A 15678-nucleotide genomic window follows, 5' to 3' on the forward strand; every position below is an offset into this window, starting at 1 on the left:
CTGAAATCTTCAAACGTCTTAAATTAAATTCTGTTTAGGTTCTGATCCTGTGCCCATCACGTTGGCATCTGAGCTCCCTAAAGTGACTCGGTCCGTGTGTTAGGCTTTTGAAATGTGTTTTACAAATCCGAACAGGAATAGAAATGTTTTCATGGCATTTTTTCTAAGCATGAAAATAAGAGTGAAACTGACACTAGAAGAAAGTGCAATTGACAGGTCTAGTTTCACTGTCCAAGGTACCCCAAGTACCAAAAAAGGAAACAAACCACATAAATGTTGCAAAATAAAAATAGATATTGAAAATTCTTTCTTCTGTAGGAACTCCATTTGTTCTGAGTAGATTTACAAGTTTTTAAAAAAGCATATGGGATCGATATGGACAGTTGCTTTCTGGGATGGGCATTTTTGGTGTCTTATTTTGCTCTTTACCTGAGAAGTTGTAGTAACCGGATAAACCTCCATCTGTATAATATTAGAAAAGAGAACAATTGGATGGCATTGTTTAAAGGAAGGCAAAATCCAGCAGTATGATTGGGGGAACAGAACAGATAACATGCAGCTATATATGTCACATTTTGATAAGCATTTTCTCTCATGGCTTTAACATCTCTGTGAATTTCAAGCTGAACAGGACTAATCCTCCTTCCATCTCCAGTGCCTAATTCTCCTTTTGCTTACATTGATGTAAGTGTGCATATAGGAACAAGAGCACTGAAGTCAGTGAAGTTACACCAGGGTAAGTGAGAGAAGAATTCTCATTTACACTAAAGGCTTCTTTATACTGCTCAGGTAGCATAAAGGGGCTGTAAAGTTGGTGTTGATTTAATTGTCACCCTGGTGTAACGGGTCCCTAGTGTAAATGAGAATTAGGCCCATAGTGTTCAAAGAATCCACACGAAAAGACTTGCACGTGAGGGCTGGATCCTACAGTCCTAAGAGTGCTAACTTCTGGGCCCTCCTCTAGGGAGAAGTAGGCATAGGTGGACATGATGGATTTGAGCTACATTTCTCTGTGTGTGTGTGTGTGTGTGTTGGGATATCACTGGATGGAGCGGCAAGTGGATCCACAGTTGTGCAGATCCACCAGCCAAAGAGCCTTATCCATAGAAACACCTGAAGCACAGATTCACTGGCATACAGAAGACTTAGGGGAGATTCTCCCCCCCCAACCCTCCCCCACACACACAGTGCAACATCCCTGCCTGGAGCCCCTTAACCCAGGCTGCATGGGTATTCCAGGATTATAGTAGTTGAACTAAACGGTCGCTTTATCTATGGAGGGACTTTGGAACTGGTCCTTCTACAGCAGTTGTAGCAAAATTCAACCCTTCCAAGTAACCACCAAAGTCTAAAGATCGTTCTTTAATTGCTGCTAATCTTCTCCATTCTCTGACTAGGGATAAATGTATATGGAAGCAGTACCTCTCCCTCTTACTGTCATCCCTGCTCGGAGAATGACTGACTGTTCCCATATGTGACACTTCGTGAGAGAGAGAAATTCTTTTCCAAATAGAAAACATTCACACTTACTGTGTACTGCAAATTCCGCTGCTAGAACGCCTCCGGTTTGTTCGGTGCGTCGTTTTCGTTTTTCACATGGCTCAAAAGAACAGACAGAGTCATTTATTTAAAAAAAGAAACCCTGAAGTTTTCCTTTGTTAGAAAATGAAATCTCGGTCAGTCCCTGTATTTTGCATTTTAAAATGAAACCTGATAGACTCCAATTACTAGGTCCTTGCACCCCTCCTGGGAGGGGTAGAGCAGGACCAGCTCTCACGCTTCAAACACTATCCCTGTTACATATTTTCTGAGAATCCCAGAGTGGATTCAAATGGGCTATAGGCAGCAGTCCTTAAAAAATGACCTTCAAATTAATTTGCTGCTACTTTAAGGTGCTGAAATGACAGCTGCCATCAAAACCCATGTCTTGTATTGAACCACAGACTTGGCCAACCTGCCCTCTCTACAATAGCTTGGAGAAACCCCCTCTAGAGGGGAAAGCAGGGTTGATCCCCATGTGTTCAAAACTTGGCCGCTCTACAAGGTGGTCACTGAGGATACTGCTATGGTTATTGCCAGCTGAGATTCCTATCCACTGGGGAGTGGCCTGAAACCACCAAATTCATTCCTCATAGACTGCCAGATACGTAGCATAATGCCTTCTGTCACTATTGGTCTTGGAACCAGTGCACTACAGCCTGAGTGATCTTGCCTGTTCCTTGGCCCTTCCAGATCACATAACTTGTTTATTTTTACACAAGCTGCACATGGTAACTTTGGTTTCCAGAAAAATACATTGCTTGTAACCCCAGAGCCACCACCTTGGTTCAAGCTTATCTGCAGCAGACAGGCTGTGGGCCTTCCTGGTCAGAATGGGCTCCACTAGCTGTTAGACTCCTGGAGCTCTTTGTGCATGCCAATGAGACAATCCCCATCCTATACCCTCAGGCTGGCTGCAGAAGATTTGTGGCAGCTGAACCGTGATAATGGGAATACTTGGAAGTACTGCAACCACCAGCTTGGCTCTCTGTCAGGTTCCATTCCAGGCCCAGGGATTCAGGGGGCTTTGTTTGCTTTATTTTCATAAATGATTTTGTTCACTCCTGGCTCCATGTGATGATAACTGGGACACCCAGGAGGACTGGTAGGAGACTGTTCCCTGGCCTTAGTTGCATGTCATGGGTCAGGGGGACAAAAGTTTCATAGAGCGGGGTGGAAAAAATAGTGAACATTTTTTGAAAAACACTTGTGATTTTTATTTTCTTTTACCGTTTCTTTCAAAACTGTGATAATTTTTTTCACTCAGCTCTATTGCTGGTGAAAAATACTGAAAAAAATTCTATACAAATCTTTCACTGAACTTTTTCCATTTAAAAAACAAAACAAAACTGAATTTGCCCCAAACCATTTAATCAAACTTGAAATGCAGACATCAGCCTACTCAATATAGGGACAGTGTGTGCTGACTCCTCTTACAAGTGCATTGCTTTGGCTCCCTCTAGTGGACAGAACATAACTACTCAATGAAGAAACTTCTCTTGAGAGCAAAGAAACAGACCAGACCCCCAGATTCCAAACACTTGACTGGGGGCTGTTGACCCTGGGTCTGAATTTTGTAGCTTGGGCCTATCTCTTATCCTTAGCGGAAGGACTTACCACAGGGCAGGAAAACTTTTCACTGTCACAGACATGTGTCTCACAGTGCAGCCAGACTTTGGACAGTTTGGGGATGTTTTGGAACCGGAAAGCATTGAACTGGAAGGTGGCCCGGCTGTTTTTCCCATTTTCGTGCACTAAGATAGAGTTGTCCGTTGCGCACCTAAATTGCACATTGAAAAGTGTCATGAGAACAGACACAGCTGCAAGGTCTAACGGCCCTAGATTTCTGCTGCTCTGCTTTCTTTAGCCTCCTCCGAAAAGCAGCATCAGGATACTCCCTTTGCCTGAGACTGGAGTGAGACAGGCATTCATAACGCTCTTCTTGAGCCCATCTTGATAGTCATTTTGCTTTCAGCTGCACCATTATGACATGTAGGGGAATACATGGGTTGCTTGGGTGTCAGTGAAAGCAGAATGTGATACAGCTTCTTCATGCAACCCTCTTACTTTTGGAATGCTTGGATGATTTTACAAACATTGGAGGCCCAACAGAGTCCTCTCGGTAACAAGCTATTACCTATTAATCTGTCCTGGACTATGTGCCTCAGTACCATTACTGCTAGGCTTCTACGCAAACCACAAGACCAATCCCTCTTGTGCACACTTTGTATGACTGTAGACACTAATATCATGCTTTGCCAACCAGTACAAACATGACCTAAAAACACCCAACTTGATATTCACGTAACTCATCCATGTAACACATCGTTTGGCCTCACTCATATAATTACCTACCCTTTTGTGATCAGTGGCCACTGGATTTGGTAGAAATACTCGGATGAAGGTGTTGCCCAGCAGTTGTTCAGAACTACTTTAAACCTGTGAGGAAACCAACCAATACACTGACATCAGCAACAATCTATCTGTCAGCGACAGTTCCCAGTTGTAAATCAATACCTTTCATACCTCTTACTTAACCCCTTGGCTTCTACTCCAGCAAATACATCTGAACCAATTTCTGAGGTTTCAACGACAAAGGGGGCTTCTTTTTTGCTTGAAAACTTGGCATTCTTTGAGAGAAAGAGGCAGCGTGCATTAATAACACCACCAAAGCAAAGACGTGATTACGTAATAAAGCCAAGCACAGAAAAATGGAGTTCAGAAGTCTGGATTCCCTTGATCGGGGTGTTCTGATATGGGGTCAGACACGATTAGCTTTACATATCACTATATCCATCCATCTTTGCTAACAGCATTTCCCCCATAAATGTCAGATTACAACAGTCATTGACATGATTAAGGCTTAAATTGTGAAGTCGAGTTGCAGGAGGGCTCAAGAAACCATTTTCCTTTTCTCAGGAAAGGGGCTAGCCAGCTACCTTATGTTTATGTCCAGCAAGAAAGAAGAGGCTTCTGCAAAAGACAGTCTGAGTTGCAAAATGTGTTTTGCTGAACTGACAAGGATTGCGTGCTGATGTCCAGGCAAAGCATGTCTCCATGGGACCCTGAGCCTTGCAGCTTCTCATTGCACTGTACTAAAACAAAGCTAGTAAGAGACTGAAACTGTGTAAACGAAAGTGTGGTGTACAGTTCAAAGCGTTATCTATCTGGTTAGATAGAAAGATACACAGCCCCAAAGCTCCACAGAACCATCTTTCATCTGTTTCTTCCCTTGCATTGTTTCCTAACTTTCTCATTCTCTAGCACTGTTTTTCTCACATTCCTCTGGACAACAAAAGCCTAGAGACATTACAGCAGTCTCTTGTAGCCATAGCTTTGAAATATCCAATAGGCTGCCTGTATTGAACTTAAACCGAAAGACTGTACCTAGGCTAACAACCATGGGATGTCTGTGATATTAAGAACTTTACACTGGTTTATAATTGCTTAGCCTTGTTGCAGAAGGAAGAATGGATGACGGGGAATGCAGAAACTGGATGTACCAATCCTCACAGGGTCTATAAGATTCACTACCTGCAGAGATGACCAAGAGAAGGAGGCAAGGGATGAAGGATAAGAGCACCATACTTATGGCTGGGATGGAATTAATCCTGCCTGACTCTGTGGCTGAGGAAACACATCATGGTACAAAGTTCCTGCTGCTACCTAGTCCCTTGAAAGTGCTAATAGCGTCCTGGTGGAGGCAGACATGTACTTTGCCTCCGTTGAAAGGATGGGGGAACTCCTACTCCAGTGTGAGCGGCCCAGGAGCGTCCGGAAGAATTCTGAGTCAGGCAAAATCCCTCCTGCAGTGAACTGCTGAAGTGCGCACCCCTGCCCCTCGTGTCAAGTACACTCGCTCCACCACATCTGCTGCATTGGCCTCGTTCCAGTAGCAACCTATTGACATGGTTTTTTGTAAAACAGCAGGTGCTTTCTGTTTGGAGGGCCCTGGCACATTCCTCCCCGGGCTTAAGACTTGGAAGGGGAAATGTAAGGCTCCCTGCTGCCCTCTGTTGGGAGAAAGCAGAATTTTCTACAACCTTTTTTACAACACAAGGTAATGTTAACCATCCTGAAAACACTGGGAAGGTATTTGTTATCTTTGGCCTGAGGTGATTAACATATTTGAAGGCATGAGGCAGCCACAAGCCTAACTCAACATGTTTTTTTAAGATGCCAGCATAGATACTATGACACTCTCTGCCAAGAAACAGAAGGAACCTCTAAGTCATGCTGAAGCCACAAGTGGTTTGAGCGTCATTAATCCTCACCCTGCAACAAGCTACACTTTTGAAGCTGCTTTTCCTGACCTGTACCACTTGACGTTGATTTTTCTATTAGTTTCTTCCCCCAGTTTGTTTATTTCATTATGACACCAAACTGTGCAGGTGAAAATGTTTATGTGGGCTTGTGGTTACTGAGTCTGTGCGCACGAATGGCCATTTGGGCAATCAAAGTAGTTGCATGCAAATGGTTATAAAGCCCAAGCCCCTTATGCTTTTTAGTTTCACTCTGCGCCATTTGGCATCACCGTGAGAGCGATTAGCAGAGGTGGAAGGAGCCCTGTAGTGATAAAGCAATATTATGCCCCAAACTAGAGCTGTTTGAATAGTACAAAGAATGGAGCTCATTGCAAAACTATTTTCATCCTGCAGGAAATTTTGATATTTTGACCTTTTCTTTTCATCTTGAATTCGGGGTGAAAAAGAAACTGCACTGTCTCATGAGAAAGTGAGTCTGGCTTGGAAGCTGGGCCCACTTGGGCAAATGGGGCATGAGCGACCCAGAACTATAACTCCACTGAGGCACCATGGCAGCTATTTTGCTGATGGAAAATTCCACCAAAACTGAGCTTTTTCCCATTTTCTAAAGAGAAAATGTTTTGTTCAGAACATTTTGAGCAGCCCTAACAAAGTAGTGATTCACTCATGTTTTGCCCATACATGTCATGAGTTAGCGCCATACTTATTCATAGTGGTCATTATTTGTAGTCTGTGAGTACTCAAGGAGTACTATTGGCTGTTTGTGACTCCTTGGAGCCTCAAGAATTTTAGTTCAAATAATTAACTTGGCTAAAGAACAGATTGGAAATAGCTTGTTCGTTCTCCATCATTTGTTATTCTCCCATCATTCAGCCAGGAACTAGCAACAGGATTGTGGTATTTAACAGATCAGTCACACACCACAAATAAGCAGGGACCAAAGCCTTTGGTTGTTGGTTCCCTAAAACCAGCGGGGATGGGGAAGATTCCACTGGTACCCTAAATCCAGTAGGTATAGGGGAAGATTCCATCCATCCAAGCCCTGTAGAGGATCCATATGCAAAGCCGCCCCATAGCCTGGCCTCAGGATTTGGCTCCATATCATTACTAGTGTGTTTTATTCATGTAAAATCTAGGCTACTGGGCTACCCTCCACTTACACTGTGATTTTCTGGAAATAGATTCAGGGGTTGGTTTGCTGCTCTGCCAATGCAGACAGACTCCTGCGCCCCCCCCGAAAAGGTGGTAGAACTTTAAAAGGAAATCTTGCTGGCATGGGGCAAACATTGGAAATCAAATCCAGTGTGAACTAAAGATCTCAGGGGAACACTAAGCAGCCAGCTCATCGGAGAACAGCTAAGCAAATTTCAGGAGGAATGAAAGGGGCTTCTATATTTTGTGAGACTGGAGGATAGAAGCAGTGTCTGTGGATTCACACAGTTCTTTGTTTAGGCTAAAAGCAAAGTTTGGCTGTTTCTTCTGACACCAGTCAAATCTGTAACCATGCAAGAGAGAAACACGCCTCTAGTCAGCGAAATCTGTGCCACAAAGGGACATTACATGTTTTAAAAATGGTATATGAGCTACTCTGTTCCATCTAGATTGATCCTTATTAATTTATTAGAAATAAGTACATCCCCCCCCCATAAATCCCATGTTCATTATCTGCTGCGTGGTGACAGTGTGCTCAGTACCGTACAAAACAGAGGCGCTCTTATGGCTGGATTCCCTTCTCATGGACGCTGGTGGAAATATGGAACGGCTCCCATGAAGTGAGTGGACTCACCCCATTGTGCAGGCTCTGACAGACTAAATACCGGCCGAGAAGGAGCACTTACAGAGTAGAAGTTGAGGGATAATTGACTTTCAAATGAACCGGAGCTCCCATTCTTCACATGGACTGTCGCCACTCTAGAAAATTGAGAACATTTCGTATGACTGAAACATATGTTATTGATAATGGAGCCAGCCCTGTGCTGAAAATGGGGGAGTCTGTTCCTCCTGGGGGAGTTACCTTTGGTCGAAGGCTGCCTGGTTGACCAAGTAGTTTGCATGGTAAGTACAGGTGAATGAGTAATTCACAGGCTGGCTCTTCACAATTACCGAACTGTCGTTGGAGACGATGGAGTTGTAGAAGTGATAGATAGGGTTTTTAAACTGCAGTCGGGGGGGACAATGAGAGAAATGCTGGCAGTGAAACTTGGATGCAAACAGGGACCTCTGCCTGATGTTTGAAACAGGAAAAGGCCATTCTTGTGACATAAATGATCAGCAAAACAATCTGTTCTGGTTCTTTATGCATTTCTGTTACAGTAGAGTCTTGAGGCCCCAGTTGCCGAGAGCTGGGCACACAAGTAAATGAGAAGACGGTAATGTTAGTACATGTACATGTAGATGAATTGAATGTGGACCTAATCCCATGTGCGTTTTGGCTGAGCCAGGGATGCAGGACTGTCTGACTTCCAACATAAGTGTCAATGATCCATGATATTGAAAAGCCCTAGAGCCTTTGACAAATCGTCTGAGTTTACATCCTGCCTGCGTCAGTTACAGCATGTATAGCCTGACCCAAAGAACATTAATGGTCATGGGAATCTTTCCACTGACTTCAGTGGGCTTTGGAACGGGCCCATGCTGTACAAAGTAGCTGCCAATGCATGGGAAGCGAATTTTTGCCCATGATATACTTACCTCTGATTGAGTTCCACAGTAGGACTTGTTTTGAGGCGATAAATCTGGAATCGTGAATTGGTAGTATCCTGAATCATGAACCCCATTGTAGCAAACGCCTCCAAGAGCCAACTGATTAACCTCCCATCCATAGGGACATTCGGGAATTTTTGTAATGATGGTTTTAGGATAGCAATACACCAAAATGATGTCTAAAAGGAAAAAATACAGGTATTCTAAGTTCCATTCTCCTGCTAAGACTGATCTAGATCTGAACTTTGTGGGTAGTGTTTGCATCTGGAGTTTACATTTGGATCTACCTTTATCTCAAACTGGATTAAGGATCTGATGTCAGTGGAAGTTTATCTACTAACTTTAAAGGAAGCAGGTTTGGGGCCTATGGGAGTTTGGCATTTGAATACCATTGGATTTAAATTTGATATCTATTGTTATTTGCCTGGCTAAACCCCTTTAGGTCTCTTTGAAAATCCAATCCACCAGCCTAAATCTATAGAGCAAACCATAATAATCAAAATTCTTTTGGTGAAAGTCTGTCCCCATTGGAGTCTGGGAGAGTTTTGCCTTTGACTTCAGAGGGGCCAGAATTTCACCCTTTGTGTAAATTTTATTAAAATTAGAACAGCTGATCAAAGAACAAAGAAAAAATGAAGTGAAATCGTACTACAAGGAAAATTGTCATATTACCGCACGTTAATGTTATGGGCCCAGATCCTTAGCTGGTGTCACTTAGCATATCACTATTGACTTCATTGAAAATAACCTGGGCAAGTGTGTTTGTTGTCTTCAGGAGACGTACATCTATTCATAGCAGCTTTATATCTGGGCCATACTATTACTAAAAGTTCTTATATTAATATCCATTGCTGTCGATACAGGGCCAATGTAAACATAATTGTCACAATTTCCAAGCCAAAATGCAGTTTGCAAAAGATGAAACAAACAGACCAAACTTTTTAATAATGGTCAGTACAGAGGCTGGACCCAGACATGAAGTACAGATATTACACATCACAGCATAGGGTTGCTTACTTGGTCTTGCAGTGATAGTGCTTCTTATTTACATGGAAACAGGTTGCATGAATTTGAATACATAAAAAGTAAAAGCAGCCTAAACATTACTGGGCTGAAAATTGAAATTTGACTGCTAGCTACAGAAACAAAATATTGTTTAAAAAAATCCCCCCCAACCCAAAGCACACTGCTGCTTATGGGATACATAGGGCTTGATCTTGAATTCACGGCATAGCCACAGGCTTTGCTTTGTGTTGTGGGTGCTCAAGGAAGACAGGATTGAGAATGTAGCTGTGGAGACATTAATAATTTCCACTTTTTTTAAATCAATGAACTTTCAAAATTCCCAGCCTGATCCTCCTTGTAACTGTGCTCTGATCCTGCACCCACCCACAAGTAACTTTGCACGCATTAGTATGCCTACTGAATTCAGTCAGACTACTCACATGAGTAAAGCACCTTACTCATGAGCAACTGTTAAAATTCATCAATAGCTCATGGAAATGATTCCTGCTTATCCATTTTGTTGACACAAGCACAGTGGACATGCAGATAAAGTGATACTTCATATTTTAAGGGATCCTGGATAAATTTCTAATATATGTTCTCTAATTTTTGAAAGTTGCAAGCCAAGGTCCCAGTCCTGCACTAAATCAGTTGGGCTCCCAGGCAGAATTCAGTGGAGGATCAGAAAGTTACTTTCACCCCCCTAATACAGTACCCTGGTTATATATGTTAGGTTTCAGCCCTACAAACCGTTATGCACGTCAGTAGTCCAACTGGAATCAATGGAACTACTCACATGAGTAATGCCTGCTCATGTGGCAAGGATTTGCAGGATGTAGCCCTTGATATGTTAGAATGCTTTAGATTCATTTCTATTTTCAGGACTTTTTTAGGCCCTGATCCTGCAGAGCTTCACACATGTTTAATTTTAGGCACTGTGACCGCTCCTTAGTTTGTTTTCTGTGTTATCTGAGACTAAAGTCAGACCAATAAAAACTGTGCCAGAATTAAAAACTTTAAATCCCTCAAGATAGATATTTCATTGTTACCTAACCAGAAACCCTTTGGCTTCCTTTAACTGTGAGAGAAGATGTTATTTAGAAAAATAAATTGAAGTTATTTTACCTGCTTTATTTGGATTGCAGGGGGCTGCAAAGGCTTGAACCAAGATGTCCAGCAGATAAATAGCAACAATCACCATGTCTTCCAAAGGGCCAAGAATACACTGATAACAAAAGCAGAGTTTGCCTTTTAAAATGCTGTTGGGTCTTAACGCATTTTTTTAAAATGTTAATTTTTTTAAAAAAGAGAAAATGTCTCTGAAATTCCATTAAGTGCAATTATAGACTTGTAGATGTGGTTTAACATGCTCCTTAGTCACTGCTGGAAAAATCATTCTGTGATATTGATACGTCATCCAGTTTGATTGCAATTGCCGCTCGGAAATATTTACTGAGCACTTCTGCCTCTTTGGCATCATTATTGATAATTTCAGCATCTGAGTCTAGTAATGGATTTGTATCACTGCTAAGGATTTCTTTTTTGTTCCTATAAAAGTCACAGAATAAAAGAGCTTCAAACATGAATGAATCAAAATTAGACAATGAATTTGAAGGAAAAAAGAAGCAGAAAAAACAAAATCAAGCAAGGAAATCAGAAGAAGAGAGAGAAGAGCTAATTGGAAGGAAGAAGAAGAAGTGTAGAGGTGAGTAAAAATACACTTTACTTATTAGCCAAACAGAGAAACTATTCCCATATTCAGTCCGGATGGTTGTTATCCTGCAATATATATCTCACTCTCTCATGCAAAGCTGTTGAGTGAATGATGTGATTTCTCCTTTAATATTAGCCTCTGAGTTTGCAAAATAGCAATATGAATTAATAGTATTAAGAATTCAGTCACAGACCTCAAACCTTCAAGCTGCTCTGCACCGATGCAGGCATGGTCCCAGCACAGAACAGTTTGCAGGATCAGGGCCATAATACTTGTATTTTTCCATACTAGACACTTTTTAGGTAATTCCTCTAGCTTACACAGATCACTCAGCAGACAGAAATAACAAGTATCATTTAGCCAGTAATGTGCCCAGATAGAAAAACAATTTTTTCCTTGGAATTAGTATTTTCAACACAAAAAACATTTTCAATCAATCAGCCTGTTTTTCTAATAATATATTAAATGTTTATACTGTATATCTAAGTGACAATTCCTTTAAAAAAATCACATGCACCCATTAGAAGTTTAAGGAATATAATACCTACAAGACAAGAACAGGCAAAGGATTCAGGTGTTTATTCTCCCTGTTTTATTCTGTTAGCTGTGTATCTGCTCTTCCCAAGATGTCCTTCTTTCAAATGAATCCAGCTGGTGTTATTGTCACTTTATATAGGCCATCTTGTGAAAGGGACCCATCTTTGGTTAAATCTCAATCAACCAGTAGTATCCAATAGGGTAGGATGGCCAAAAAGACTTGTACAAAGTAACTGAATGGAAAGTTCAGTTCCCCTGCTCTAGGGTAGACATTATTCATGCTATCTGAATGAGGTTTAAACCTATTTATTATGGTCTTCAAACAGAATTCTGCTAACAGTATGAAAGTTGCACCAAATTTGTTTTACATCTTAACTTGGAAGATAGTATGTGGACTTTTTTTTTATTGGCAGGAAGCCAGTTGCCTGCTGGCTGAAATCTGCTTACTTAAAAGACACTGAATGCCCATTGGGTGGGAATTTCAAACAAGCACAAGGGTACTATGTGTCAGGAAGCAGGGCCTGCAGCAGACCTACTCTCCAGACAATCTAATAAGTGCAGCTAGCCTTTAGAAGGCTGCATGATTCGTTCCATCACCTGGAAGGATCAGCAGACTGGCTCTTAAGACCAGTTGCAGCAGCAGTTCACTGGCTGCTCAAAGCATTTGCCCACAGTTATGATAGGTCCTGTGCCTGCCTGGTCCAGCCCTGCTCTTGCCTTCTCTCACACCAGGTAACCCGGTCTAAGGGCATGTCTACACTTACCTCCGGAGTGATCGATCCAGCAGGGGTCGATTTATCGCGTCTAGTGAAGATGCGAAAAATCAACCGCCAAGCGCTCTCCCATTGACTCCGGTACTCCACCGGAGCGAGAGGCGCAGGCGGAGTCAATGGGGGAAGCGGCAGCTGTCGACTTACTGCAGTGAAGACACCGTGGTGAGCAGATATAAGTACGTCGACTTCAGCTACGTTAGTCACGTAGCTGAAGTTGCGTAACTTAGATCTATTCTCCTCCCCTCCCTCCCCCAGTGTAGACCAGGCCTAACCCGTGGCTCTGATTCCTGACCTCTGACTTTGGGTCTAACCCTTGGCTCTGGCATCTGGCTGCTGAATTCAGTTCTGACCCTGGCTCTGCCTCTGTCTGTGATCCTTGGCTTGGGCACCTCTCTGCTCTGACCACTAGGCCTGACTGCCCACATCCCCATCACGGACACTGTGTGCCCAACTCTTATTGAATATCTATGGGAGTTAGGGCCTAGCTTGCTTGGGTGTTTTTGAAAATCCCACCCTCTAATGTCACTCGGATAGACACAGGAGACAATATTCAATAGATTATTTTCCAGCATTGGGGCTCTTTCATATTTCAGTAGATTTTATTATCCTTTTGCAGAGGCTCACATGAATCCAAGATGGAATATATTTCCTTAGGTGGGACTTGCCTTTTGCACCTAATCCCAGAAAAGCGTCCATAATGGGTAAAAGTCACCCTTGTGCGGAGAGCCAGATCAAAAGGCCTATATTCACCATACATTGTGGCCAGCTGTGGCTGCAAATGTATGTGGGTAGCGGCACATATAACCCATGGCTTCCCCATGACATGGTGTTTTGAGACAGTAGATCATACAGAGACCCAATAATCATGATTGTAGCTCATCCACATTCTGTCCTTCACCAGGCTGTATGCTAGGAGGTGCAGAGCCCACCACCTATCCCTGTTACCAGTGTTCCCTCTAATTTCTTTTGTCTGTAGGCGGAATTAATTTTGTTATGTGCACCAATATGGAGGTGATGTGTGGTAGGGGAGAGGCCTAGGGGTTCAGAGTGTGGGAGGGGGCTCAGGGCTGGGGCAGTGGGTTGGGGTGCGGGGAGATGCGGCCCTGGGATGGGGCTGGGGATGAGGGGTTTGGGGTCCAGGCTGCCCTGGGGCTGCGGTGGGGAGAGAGGACTCCCCCCAGCCCTCTCTCACTGCAGCAGCTTGGGGCCAGGTGAGAGGTGCCTCTCCCCAGCCATGGCAGCTCTGGTGGGGCTGGGCCGGGCTGGACTGGGCTGGGCCATGGCACTTCTGGCAGAGAGGTGCCTCTCCTTGGCTGTGGCAGCTCCTGTGGGGCTGGGCTCCTTTCCCCAGCAGCTCCTGTGGGGCTGGATTGGGCGGGGGGATTGGCACCTTTCCCCACCTGCACAGCCCTTGATAGCCTGCTGCGCAGTCGCGCAGCTTACAGGGAACTTAGCCTGCTATACAGCAGGAAGTTGGCATTTTCATTGTGTTTGAGGACTTCAGAGGGTGCAGATGTCCAGTGAGGATTTGCCTACAGCAGGTTGACAGTTTTCAAAAGCAAAATAGCTAAATAAAAAAAAACGGCCTTTCATTCAAAATGAAAATTATTCAAAAAATAATCCGCCCCCCATCCTTTTTATTTGTTTGCAAAATTCTTGCTGCCTTTTTTTAATTACAAATTTTTGTCAAGGATTTGTATCAGAAACCACTGGAAACTGCTATCAAAATGTTGATTGAAATATTTAAGCTGTCTGAAAACCTAATTTTCAGCAAGCTACATGTTTTGATAATGGTATCAATAAAAATGTCAATTAACAATTTTGTAAAAATGGGGAAAAATTGCTCTGTTTTGAATTCTGCAAAATGTAAACAACTTCCACATTTTGAATTTTTCATAAAACTTACCAAAAAAACCCCCACAAAAACCCAGCCTAGATTTTCCCAATAAAATGTATACAACTAAAGTGATTCCTTACATGGTGAGTTAGTATTAGGGAAGTTTTTAATGTGTATTAACATTTCTAATGCGATGTGCAACTCCCTCTTCTCTTTACTCCTGCCATTTTTTCCTCCTTCTCATTCCTAAGGAGATGAGTTAGTCACCAATATCACAAACAGTTTGTCCTTGGGGTGTATTGGAGGGGAACTTGGTCTAAAAATAAGCAATCAGTTATGTGGAATTCTAGTATGCAGCATTGTAGCTGTGTTGGTTTCAGGATATTAGAGGAACAAGATGGATGAGGTAGTATCTTTTATTGGCTCAACTTCTGTTGGTGAGAGAGATGAGTTTGAGTCCTAATTTTCAGCTCTGTGTAACCTCGAAACATTGTCTTCCTTGCCAACAGAAATAGGTCCAATAAGAGATACTACCTCATCGACCTTGTCTCTCTAATGTGGAATTATAGTAATATAAACACTATTTTCTTAATAGTAAAAATGTTGGGGCCATCTCAGGCTATGAATTTTTAAGCAGAACTCCCCATTGATTTCATTATAATGTGAGGGTACAATATAGCCCATGATATTTCAAGTAAAAATAGTGGAATACTGGACCTAACAATTCCCTATTTCCTATTTCAAATAATAAGCCACAAGCCTGACTCTGCAACCTTTAGTCAGATAACAATTGCAAGACTAGACCAGAGTATATTAAATAGGCTGGTCCTTTTGCCCTCATGGGCCCAATTCTGTAAATAATTATCCATTGATTTAAATGAAATTACTTACACATGTATTGACATGCAAGATCAGGCCACTCCACCCTAGTCCACTGTCATTGCAACTGAGTTAAAGAATAGTTCATTATACAAGAACTAGAGAGCATGAGTCAGCTGGTTTAATCCAATTACAGATGAGCCTGGGCCCAGACCAAAAATCCTGGAATTAGTGATATTGAAAATCCAGATCTATATGTCACTTTATAAAGCCCAAATTCAAACATCTACTCATTTCTTGATCCAAAATTAAATGGAACATTTGTGGTGTGTGTTTTAACAAAAAAAGAAAAAAAAAGAGAGAGAGAGAGATTGAGATAGAGTGGTTAACTTATTGTTGTCATTGCTTTTGTGATTCTCTACTTCCTAGTTTTGCTTAGGACTGGAAACATCAACATAAGTGTCAAAACATCATGAGACAGGATAC

At 42.5% G+C, this 15678-nt stretch overlaps 1 protein-coding gene across 1 annotated transcript; it reads right to left on the reverse strand.

The window, feature by feature from the left end:
• Nucleotides 1-352: 352 nt before the first annotated feature.
• TECTB (tectorin beta) lies at nucleotides 353-10713 on the reverse strand. The gene is made up of 9 exons (XM_077822877.1): nucleotides 10638-10713; nucleotides 8496-8686; nucleotides 7819-7961; nucleotides 7643-7715; nucleotides 4066-4169; nucleotides 3895-3978; nucleotides 3157-3319; nucleotides 1531-1600; nucleotides 353-462 (listed from the first exon to the last, which is right to left on the reverse strand). The coding sequence occupies exons 1-9, from the start codon at nucleotides 10711-10713 to the stop codon at nucleotides 353-355; spliced, it is 1014 nt and encodes a 337-aa protein (XP_077679003.1).
• Between the last annotated feature and the right edge of the window lie 4965 nt (nucleotides 10714-15678).

Source organism: Eretmochelys imbricata, chromosome 7 (assembly GCF_965152235.1).
Source record: "Eretmochelys imbricata isolate rEreImb1 chromosome 7, rEreImb1.hap1, whole genome shotgun sequence".
Taxonomy (NCBI): Eukaryota; Metazoa; Chordata; order Testudines; family Cheloniidae; genus Eretmochelys; species Eretmochelys imbricata.